Genomic DNA, 12,378 nt, shown 5'->3' with positions numbered 1-12,378 from the left:
ACTCTTTTGCAACTATGTTAGGACAGCTGACAACTGTTGTTCTGATTAAAGAAGCAATAAAACTGGCCTTCTTTAGTTGAGTATCTGGAACATCAGCATTTGTGGGTTCGATTACAGGCTCAAAATGGCCAGAAACAAAGACTTTCTTCTGAAACTCGTCAGTCTGTTCTTGTTCTGAGAAATGAAGGCTATTCCGTGTGAGAAATTGACAAGAAACTGAAGATCTTGTACAACGCTGTGTACTACACCCTTCACAGAATAGCGTAAACTGGCTCTAACCAGAATAGAAAGACGAGTGGGTAGAAGTGCAAACAGATCCATATCCTACAGTGTTTTCAATAGGCGATGAGTTGAAAATCGACCAACCTCAAATTTCTCACTTCCTGGTTGGATTTCATCTCAGGTTTTTGCCTTCCATATGAGTTATGTTATACTCACAGACATAATTCTAACAGTTTTAGGAACTTCAGAGTGTTTTCTATCCAATACTAATAATAATATGCATATATTAGCAACTATAACTGAGGAGCAGGCCATTTACTCTGGGCACCTCTGTGCACCTTTCATCCAAGCTACTCAATACTGCCCCTGCAGCCTTAAGTTAATGCATTTGAGACTATCAATTGTGTTGTGACAAGGTAGGGGTGGTATTCAGAAGATAGCCCTATTTGGTAAAAGACCAAGTCCATATAATTGCAAGAACAGCTCAAATAAGCAAAGAGAAAAGACCGTCCATTACTTTAAGACAGGAAGGTCAGTCAATGCAGAACATTTCAAGAACTTTGAAAGTTTCTTCAAGTGCAGTCACAAAAACCATCAAGCGCTATGATGAAACTGTCAATCATGAGGACCGCCACAGGGAATGAAGACCCAGAGTTACCTCTGCTGCAGAGGTTAATTAAGTTAATTAGAGGTACCAGCCTCAGATTGGAGCGCAAATAAATGCTTCACAGAGTTCAAGTAACAGACATATCTTAACATCAACTGTTCAGAAGAGACTGCATGAATCAGGCCTTCATGGTCAAATTACTACAAAGAAACCATTACTGAAAGACACCAATAAGAAGAAGAGACTTGTTTGGACAAAGAAACATAAGCAATAGACATAAGACTGGTGGAAATCTGTCCTTTAGTCTGATGAGTCCAAATTTGAGATTTTTAATTCTAACCGCTGTGTCTTTTTGAGATGCAGAGTAGGTGAACGGATGATCTCCGCATGTGTATTTCCCACCATGGAGAAGGAAATATTATGGTGTGGGTGTGCTTTTCCGGTGACACTGTCTGTGATTTATTTAGAATTCAATGCACACTTAACCAGCATGGCTACCACAGCATTCTGCAGCGATACGCCATCCCATCCGGTTTGCGCTCAATGGGGCTATCATTTGTTTTTCAACAGGACAATGACCCAACACATCTCCAGGATGTGTAAGGGCTATTTGATCAAGAAGGAGAGTGATGGAGTGCTTCATGAGATGACCTGGCCTCCACAATCACCCGACCTCAACCCAATTGAGAAGTTTTGGGATGAGTTGGACCGCAGATTGAAGGAAAAGCAGCCAACAAGTGCTCAACATATGTGAGAACTCCTTGAAGACTGTTTGAAAAGCATTCCAGGTGAAGCTGGTTGAGGGAATGCCAAGAGTGTGCAAAGCTGTAAAAATAAAGAAAAACCCTTGAATGAGTAGGTGTGTCCAACCCTTTGACTGGTACTGTGTGTACCGTTTAAGTCGGAAGTTTACATACACCTTAGCCAAATACTTTTAAACTCAGTTTTTCACAATTCCCGATGTTTAATCCAAGTAAGAATTCCCTGTCTTACGTCAGTTAGGATCACCACTTTATGTTAAGAATGTGAAATGTCAGAATAATAGTAGAGCGAATTATTTATTTCAGCTTTTATTTCTTTCATCTAATCCCCAGTGGTTCAGAAGTTTACATACACTCAATTAGTATTTGGTAGCATTGCCTTTAAATTGTTTAACTTGGGTCAAACGTTTCGGGTAGCCTTCCACAAGCTTCCCACAATAAATTGGGTGAATTTTGGCCCATTCCTCCTGACAGAGCTGGTGTAACTGAACCAGGTTTGTAGGCCTCCTTGCTCACACACTTTTTGAGTTCTGCCCACAAATTGTCTCTGGGATTGAGGTCAGGGCATTGTGATGACCACTCCAATACCTTGACTTTGTTGTCCTTAAGCCATTTTGTCACAACTTTGGAAGTATGCTTGGGGTCATTGTCCATTTGGAAGACCCATTTGCGACCAAGCTTTAACTTCCTGACTGATGTCTTGAGATGTTGCTTCAATATATCCACATCCACATTTCCCGCCTCATGATGCCATCTATTTTGTGAAGTGCGCCAGTCCCTCCTGCAGCAAAACACCCCCACAACATGATGCTGCCACCGCTGTGCTTCACTGTTGGGATGGTGTTCTTCAGCTTGCCAAGCATCCCCCTTTTCCTCCAAACATAACAATTGTCATTATGGCCCAACAGTTCTATTTTTGTTTTATCAGACCAGAAGACATTTCTCCAAAAAGTATGATCTTTGTCCCCATGCAAATCATAGTCTGGCTTATTTATGGAGTGTTTGGAGCATTGGCTTCTTCCTTGCTGAGTGGCCTTTCAGGTTATGATGGTATAGGACTCGTTTTACTGTGGATATAAATACTTTTGTACCTGTTTCCTCCAGCATCTTCACAAGGTCCTTTACTGTTGTTCTGGGATTGATTTGCACTTTTCGCATCAAAGTACGTTCATCTCTAGGAGACAGAACACGTCTCCTTTCTGAGCGGTATGACGGCTGCGTGGTCCCATGGTGTTTATACTTGCGTACTATTGTTTGTACAGATGAATGTGGTACCTTCAGGCGTTTGGGAATTGCTCCCAAGGATGAACCAGACTTGTGCGTGCGTGTGAGTTATGTGCTGTATAGACAATACGGATAGTATATGTGTGATGGGCTGTATAGACAATACGGATAGTATATGGCTAGAAATATGTAGTATATGTGAAGAATACTATCTGTACAGCAATAGTTAAATAGGATAGGCTTTGACTAGAATATAGTATATACATATGAAGTGGGTAAAACAGTATGTAAACATGATTTGTTACATTATTAAAGTGACTAGTGCTTCATGACGATGTACATAGGGCAGCAGCCTCTAAAACTCCACACATTACTACCAATATGTAATGCCTGTAAATGTGATTGTGACTGTGTCTCTAATTCGGTTTTTTTTGTCCGCTCTGTGTTTCCGTAGGAATGACAGCGGCTGCCTCCCTTGTGTCTCTGGCCTGGGCCCTGGCATCCTATCAGAAAGCGCTGCGAGACTCCCGGGATGACAAGAAGCCAATCAGCTACCTGGCTGTCATCATCCAGTTCTGCTGGCATTTCTTCACCATCGCTGCCCGGGTCATCACCTTCGCCCTGTTCGCCTCCGTGTTCCAGCTCTACTTCGGCATCTTCATCGTCCTGCATTGGTGCTTCATGACCTTCTGGATAGTCCACTGCGAGACCGAGTTTTGCATCACCAAGTGGGAGGAGATTGTCTTCGACATGGTAGTGGGCATCATCTACATCTTCAGTTGGTTTAATGTGAAGGAGGGTCGTACTCGGTGTCGGCTCTTCATCTACTACTTTGTGATCCTGCTGGAGAACACTGCTCTGAGTGCCCTGTGGTACCTGTACCGCGTCCCTCAGAGCACCGACGCCTTCGCCGTCCCCGCCCTCTGTGTCATCTTCAGCAGCTTCCTCACCGGCATCGTCTTCATGCTCATGTACTACGCCTTCTTTCACCCCAACGGGCCCCGCTTCGGACACTCGCCGAGCCTCGTGCTGGACGACCCCACCGCTGCCTTCATGCTGCCCACCGAGGGGGCCACCAACTCGCTGAGGTCCAATCGGGGTGTGCCCCTCATCTCGGGGGATGGCACCATTGGCAGAGACGCCAAATACACTGAGAGGGACGGCTGTATGCCCGTGTTTCAGGTGAGACCCACCGCCCCCTCCACGCCATCCTCCCGTGCCCTACGCATTGAGGAGACAGTCATCAAAATAGACCTGTGTCGGAATCGCTATCCGGCCTGGGAGAGGCACGTACTGGACAGGAGTATACGCAAGGCCATCCTGGCCATCGACTGTTCCCCCACGCCACCCAGACTCCAGTACAAAGATGACACTACTGTTCAGGAGCGTCTAGAGTACGAGACCACGTTGTAGCCCTGCACCGCTGCCTGGATGAAGGATCCATGGAAATGCTCAACTGTAATAAAGGATTACCACCAACTTGGATTTACAGCAGGACTGTGGCAATAATATGTTATGAACTCTCTCTATATACATACTAGCATTGAACCGTGATGTTGGTTGTCATGGTTACAACTTCAGAATAGAGAAAGTTGCACACTCCATGTATAATTTCCCAGCAATTCAATGGATATTTACCAATGTTTTGGCATCACTGTGATTTCCTCAGGCACAGGCACACTTCCTCACCCTGAGGATGGCACAGTGATGCCAAAACGTTGGTAAATACCCATTCAATTGCTGGGAGATTATACATGGAGGGTGAAACTTTCTTTATTTTAATAGTTTATAGTTTATTCGCCATTCGTCAGCACCTCCACATAAACTATTATTCGGGGTGTGCGTGCACCAGCTGTTTTTATTGTGTTTTTTTTTTTTTACAACTTCAGAATAGGCACAACTTACTAGTTGATGTGACAGAGGGATATATTCATGTTTTCTAAACAGTTTTTTTAATTTATTTTTTATTTGGTTGATGTTGTTGTTATTGTTCTTGTAGTTTTTACTTACCTCTGTCAGGGAATCTCTTATTTAATAAAAGTCCACTGCACACACAAATACAAATCCCCATAGTCTGTCATAATAACAGCAGCATTCCAATGAATGACATCATGCCCTTCATAATAGGTGGGTTATGAAGGTTCATAATAGGTTATAACAGGTCGTTATGAAGGTTGTCTGAGCTCTGCCAACCAGGTGGAACCAAGCAGAGGACCATACAAATCCTCATATGACAAAAGTACCAAAGTACTCTATATAGGGTCATTGCTGGTTCCTGTTTACCTACGGCATCTCAAAAATCTGCAATCATCTCTACTACCACCATCTTAGATCTGCAAAGATAGACTGTACATTTACAGATACTAGTAGTATCCCCTGATATACAGTGGACGTGTTATTGATTTTTTTAAAAAGGTCATCAAATGGTCCTGATACATATTAGGATGGTTCTAGTTACAGTGGGCAAAAAAAATTTTTAGTCAGCCACCAATTGTGCAAGTTCTCCCACTTAAAAAGATGAGAGAGGCCTGTAATTTTCATCATAGGTACACTTAAGCTATGACAGACAAAATGAGAGAGAAAAAATCCCGAAAATCAAATTTATTTGCAAATTATGGTGGAAAATAAGTATTTGGTCAATTACAAAAGTTTATCTCAATACTTTATTATATACCCTTTGTTGGCAATGACAGAGGTCAAATGTTTTCTGTAAGTCTTCACAAGGTTTTTCAAGGTGGCTGACTAAATACTTTTTTGCCCCACTGTATTTCTGTGATGTAATTAGCAACATGACTAGAGAGTTGTCTGTCATATTGTACACGTGTACTGGTCCCAAGTTCTGATGTCATCAGCCATGTTGTGCTTGTGCCAAAAGGTCTGAAACTACTGGATTGTGTGAACTGAGTCTGCAGGTCGGTGGCTGTGACAGCGCCAGTAACTGGACAGTACTAGATTGAGGCTGGGCAGAACTACTATTTACTTGAATACAATGTTGAAGAAAGAGTACTGTACCCGGGTATCATGCTGTTTATATGCTACATAAAACCGAAATGTTCATGTACTGTGGAGAGACTGAAGGACAAACCTCATCTTTGTTCTCGCCTTGATAAAAGGCACCAGGCCAAATACCTTCCTGGCAGCTCCCATTTACAGTCCAGCCTCGTGCAGCTCTGGTCTGGGCTGCTGTGCGTCCATCCGGCTGATAAGGATCAGTCTACTAGCTGGGCCACACAGACCTGTTCTGTATGGGGAGGAGGAGAGGAGAGGAAGAGACGGGGACACAGACGAACAGCCACTTCAGCCAAACTACTCTCATACCTGAAGCACCTGCAGGATGTACTATCAGATTCAAGATGCAACATTCTTTTTAACGTTGTACGTAACTGATGTGAAAATTTTATTGCCATCCGTGCGTGTTGGGGGGGGGTGGGGTGTGTGTGTGTGTGTGTGTGTGTGTGTGTGTGTGTGTGTGTGTGTGTGTGTGTGTGTGTGTGTGTGTGTGTGTGTGTGTGTGTGTGTGTGTGTGTGTGTGTGTGTGTGTGTGTGTGTGTGTGTGTGTGTGTGTGTGTGTGTGTGTAAGAGAGACAAAGCATGGCACAGGAGGGCATGCGTAGATGCTACAATCAGTAGTCATTTTGTCTGTAGCTATATATTGTAGTGCAAGGAACTAGAGATGTGCACTTCAGCCCTATGGTGCAAAATGCTGCTGTAGCCTATACTCAACACAAGATCAGTACCACACAGAGGAATTCTAGGGCGTATACCACTGATATCATTGTAACTGTCAACACCCAACATGAATGGTGTCAAGATGGTGTTTTGAGCAGGGAAAAAAAGTGTTTCACCTTTGTGCTCTGACTTAAGCCCCAGGCACTATGACTGTGGATGTGATATCTAAAAAAGAACATTGTATCTTTAAATCTTGAAAAGGCGTCTGCACAAAAATGAAAGTTTGTTTCTTCTTTTTCAGTTCTAGGTCACAAGTGCTTATTTTTTTTACGTCTTGTTCATTTGAAGTATGGAGAGAAGAGGGTGACAAAGAGGAGAGAAAAAAACACGCTGAAAACTTGTCAGTGGAATTAAACAGAGCACATTGACAGAAGGAAATCGTGGCATTCAATGTGACCATTTGAGGGGAAAAGCTCCTGATTAGTTCAGTAAGACGTGCCAGTTGTGTTCGGCCAGAGCTAGATTTTTTTATCTCTTCTGAATGGTATAGATATATTTTAGGTCAACTGTTTTTGTTGAAATGTCTTATTATTTGTAGCATTCGTATACGTTAGTAGGTGGGTAATTCTTCATTTGAACATGGTTTACTTTGTTTTCACATAATTGGCCTTGTTGCCGCTCCATCACACAAATTGTCTTTGTTACAGTGTCTGTTCCATTGTGTTCTGTGGTATGTTTTAATTAACTCCATTAAATATTCAGAAGTGAATTCTGCTACAAGTTCAAGAGATTCTCGAAAAAGGTCTTTTTTTGGTAATACATGCAGAAGCACTTGGTAAAATCATGTCCACAGCTCTATTTACTTCTGAGTTGGATTCAGTGTGGAGCAGCATTCAGTAATTGATGCAGCACTCCTTATCAGAACAACTCTTATCTGTTCTTTTTCTCTCGTTAACTGATCTGTTTCCAGTTTCTTTTGAAATGAGATGCTTTGATTTATTTAGAATGAAGACAGAAACCAAATGGCCGCGGTGAAAATGAGGGAAGCACAGGGTTCGAAATGAGCTAATTATCATCAATGGCACAACACTGTGGCTTTTGTCACTCACTGTGGCATGGATGATGGTGGTTAAAGAACAGGATTCAGAAGTGTGATGATGCACACACAACTTTGCAGATTTTATTAGATTTTTGGACAAAAAGGCTTCTTTCTATACGCAGGACTAAACTAATTGACTAATTGGATCAGCACAAACTCATCACATAAACATTATGTCTCATTTTAACCCAATTTAAAAACCAAAATGCAACAAATGGCCTCAATGTTTTGTTGACTTTCCACTGCAAATATCAGTCAAAGCTGAATGTTGAACTGACATCCGTGCCCAGTGGATTTGGGAGATTGGCTGCATATCCAGACCTATATTTGTCATCATTTGATACAACAGAATATCTTTTAATCAATGGGGAGAGGTTCTTTAATTCAGAGCACACTTTTTAAATCAATAATTATAAAGCCTTTGTAAGAATGAGGATGTGAGCTAATATTTTGGGGAAGAAACAAAAAACAAGGCTACACTGCGATTTAGGATCTCTTATTTAGGTCTGCCACTGATGATAAACATATGGAGGTAAAATGAATTTCTCATCATCAACTAGTGAATCGTTGAAGGTCACTTGGCAAGGTTCCATCTCCTCATAAATAAAACATTTTGTATATAATTCTCTTAATGTTACCCTGCACATGTCTCTCTTTCGCTGTGCTTCCCTTCATTCAATCTGGTCCATTTTAACATGAGATTTTATCTTGTTTTGCTCATATCATGTTGTTTGCTTTCAACTGCTGTTTTCATTTTCAGTGGGGGTCCCAGTGTTGCTGATTTATTGTGGTCACTGCTTCAACTAGACTAAACTGAAGTCATATTTTGCAGAATATTGGTGTAGCTGTGTCCTCATACAGTGATATCCACATAGGCTTCCTCAGTATCAATGTATATTGAGAATAATTAACAGATACGAACAACTGCTGTTTGTCCCATCCACATTAGCACCCAGTGGCCTCCCCTATACATCACCCCTAAAAAGACAAGACTTACAATTTCACCTTTTCTAAATGTTGTTCTATTTTTAGGAAATAGTAGGGTTGAGCTTAGTGTCAAATATGAAAATGTGTCAGTGACTTTTATAGGGTCAGATGAGGTCAAATGAGTCATTATCAGTACATTGAAAGTACTTTCCCTGTTGTCACAACTGAGTGAGAGAATTTAATTTGGTCTTGTGGGTGATAATGATGAATTATTGTTACACCATCTGTAAAACCCATCTATACAGAAACACTCTGAAACATTTCAGGACGGTGTCTTATTCTTTTTATTTTTTATTTTTGTTTGTTAGCACATCCAGGGTTGAATCTCAGACTACCATTGTTCATCATCATCTCTGAAATAGTGTGTAAATTGTACATATACCTACCTCAACTTGGTTTCTGAACAGAATACCCTCCTCTGACATCATTGATAAATGATAATGTGTTGATCTTCTTACCAAGATCATACGTGGAAATGTGAAACAAATGATATGGTGTTGAGTGTTTTGATGGTGGAGGGTATTCTGCTCACTACTTGATTTAAGTGTATCAGACAGCAGACTGGAAAAGACACTTGTCAGCAAAACCAATTATTGTTTAAGAGGAATTGATGGTTGTGACGATTTAAGCTGCTTACATCTGTTTCGTTTGCCTTAAGAAAACATTTGTGCTTTTTGTCTTATTTCTTTCATTCTCATAAGGATTTGTTTTTGTGCACCATGTGTGGTTATGATGATCAAAGTGGGCTCGAGGTTTATCAAAGTTTTCTGTTCAGGGCCCAATAGCATTGTGTTTCGATAAAGTTACTGTGCTTATACTATGATATAATTCTCCATGATGCAAGATAAACCTATTAAGCTCACAGTTTAAATGGACACCCCTGACTTTTACCCCAAAATGAAATACTATTATTTCCTGTCTGCGATTTGGGTCCATTATTGTTGTTTGAGTTTTGTTCTGAGGTATACATCAACATTAGATACTGGTAATGTAGATGAATAGCAGTGATATACTGAATGATACTAGGCCACCCCTATAGCACATTAGTACAAGCACAGTAACGAATGAACATAGGAATAATGGCATTCCATTTTGTTTGACTTCTACAGCATAATGTACAGATGTTCTTAGTGTCTCAGTTGCAAATGGAGGATCACAATAGTAATTGAAAAACAAAACTATCTAACTGTAAATAAATGTATGCAAATGTATATGTTAAAAGAACATTCCTCTTGGAGTCCTGATTGTGAAGGGTGTCTGTTGACTGGAGGTCGCCGCCACAAGATGGCAGTTACATATGATGTAATACAGATTAAAATAGTGTGGTGTATGTGATGTATTAAATGACAAAAATGCAAAAAACTAAAAAACTGTTCATTATTGGTCTTTAAGTAAGTTGCATTGTGTGATGAAAGTCTGAAGTGCTTAAAATGCATTAAAATCAGATCAAAACTAATTTTATTGTAAATTGAAGAGTTAAAAAATAACCTGACATTTTTGTATATATTGGAATTTTGTAAATTTTTATTTGATTCTAATGCAACACAAAGTACCAAAATTAATTTAATAAAGTACACTGTGGTGATTTTGTCAGCCTCCACTTAGTTAATTTTGGTTTTGTTAGCACAGGTTGTCTGTCACATGATGTGTATGCAACTCTAGAAGATATGGGTAGGCTATAATATGGTAATGTGTATTATACTAGGGTTAATATATTTTCACTAGAGCCACTGGTTATACAGCATTCCAAAAGCATTGCTCTTGATATAATGCAGTGTTCACAGAATGGGCAGAGACTGGAAAAAAGAACAGCACATTTATAGACATTTGAGTGCATTGAGTATGCAAATAGGTAGGTGTGGGAAAATACATTTTCCATTATGACATACTAGATAATAGGTGCAATTTACCTCTTCATTCAGTATTGAAGAGGCTGTATCTCTGCATAATGAACGTGTTTGTGTGGGATAGCAGTTATACACCAGCGGTGTAAGTTTTCTGAGCTCCCCAAAAAGACAAATGTTTATTTGTAGGCATAAAATAATGTAAAAACACCAGCAAATCAGCTCCAAGTGATTTTTATTTTGGAGATCTGTTCCAAAGCATTCCCATGTATAATAAAGAGATATACAGTGCATTCAGAAAGTATTCACACCCCTTGACTTTTTCCACATTTTGTTGTGTTACAGCCTGAATTTAAAATTGATTCAATTGAGATTTTGCGTCACTGGCCTACTACACACAATACCCCATAATTTCAAACTAGAAATTAGACATTTTTACAAATGACTAAAAATTGAAAAGCTGAAATGTCTTGAGTCAATAAGTATTCAACACCTTTGTTAAGTCAAGCCGAAATAAGTTTAGGAGTAAAAATGTGCTTAAGTCACATAAGTTTCACGGACTCACTCTGTGCACAGTAATAGTGTTTCATCTGTAAGGTCCCTTAGTCGAGCAGTGCGTGTCAAACAGATTCAACCACAAAGACCAAGGAGGTTTTCCAATGCCTCGCAAAGAAAGTCACCTATTGGTAGATGGATAAAAAACAAAAACAAAAAAGCAGACATTGAATATTCCTTTGAGCATGGTGAAGTTATTTACCCTTTGGATGGTTTATCAATACACCCAGTCACTACAAAGATACAGGTGTACTTCTTAACTCAGTTGCCTGAGAGGAAGGACATCGCTCAGGGATTTCACCATGAGGTCAATGGTGACTTTCAAACAGTTACAGAGTTGAATGGCTGTGATAGGAGAAAACTGAGGCTGGATCAACAACATTGTAGTTACTCCACAATATTAACCTAAATTACAGTGAGAAGAAGGAAGCCTATAAAGAATATAATATTCAAAAACATGCATCCTGTTTGCAATAAGGCACTTAAAACCTCAAGAAATGTGGCAAAACAATGTACTTTATGTCCCGAATAAACAGTGTTATGTTTGGAGATAATCCAACATAACACATCACTGAGTACCACTCTTCATGTTTTCAAGCATGGCAGTGGTTGCATCATGTTATGGGTATACTTGTCATCGGCAAGGACTAGGGAGTATTTTAGGATAAGAACGGAATAGAGCTACGCACAGGGAAACTCCTATTGGAGTTTTCTAACAGACACTGAGAGACAAGATCACCTTTCAGCAGGACAATAACCTAAAACACAAAGCCAAATGTACACTGGAGTTGCTTACCAAGAAGACAGTGAATGTTCCTGAGTGGCCAATTACAGTTTTGACTTAAATCAGATAGTAAATCTATGGCAAGACTTGAAAATGGCTGTCTAGCAATGATCAACAAGCAACTTTACAGTGCTTGATGAATGTTATGTGCAAATATTGTACAATCCAGGTGTGCCAAGCTCTTAGAGACTTATCCAGAAAGACTCACAGCTGTAATCGCTGCCAAAGGTGATTCTAACATGTATTGACTCAGGGGTGTGAATATTTATGTAAATGGTTATTTCTGTTTTTGATTTTCAATAAATTTGCTAAAATGACTTAAAACATGTTTTCACGTTGTCATTATGAGGTATTGTGTGTAGATGGCTGAGACAAAAATTTTGACTGAATTCAGGCTGTAACACAACAAAATGTGGAACAAGTCAAGGGGTAGGAATACTTTCTGAAGGCACTGTATGTATTTGTGTACAAATCTAAGCAAGATTTGAAATGATTATGTTTTGTCAAATATAATATGTTTGGGCTTTTTGTGGCCCCTTGACCATCCACCCAAGAAAAACAAATCAGCCCGTGGCTGAATCTAGTTGATGATCCCTAGTATAGGACATAAATATCAAACAGCAAGT

General features: G+C 40.1%; 1 protein-coding gene across 1 annotated transcript in view; it reads left to right on the top strand.

Annotated features, from left to right (window-relative positions):
* The window catches only part of LOC135558178 (XK-related protein 4-like), an 84,657-nt gene extending 78,424 nt beyond the window's left edge, over positions 1-6,233 (top strand). The window contains exon 3 of the mRNA XM_064991914.1: positions 3,269-6,233. Coding sequence (XP_064847986.1) covers positions 3,269-4,227 — 959 coding nt within the window. The 3' untranslated portion in view covers positions 4,228-6,233. The remainder of the gene's footprint in view (positions 1-3,268) is intronic.
* The last annotated feature ends 6,145 nt before the right edge of the window (positions 6,234-12,378 follow it).

This window comes from Oncorhynchus masou, chromosome 17, assembly GCF_036934945.1.
Source record: "Oncorhynchus masou masou isolate Uvic2021 chromosome 17, UVic_Omas_1.1, whole genome shotgun sequence".
Taxonomy (NCBI): Eukaryota; Metazoa; Chordata; class Actinopteri; order Salmoniformes; family Salmonidae; genus Oncorhynchus; species Oncorhynchus masou.
This window is presented reverse-complemented; position numbering and strand designations above follow the sequence as displayed.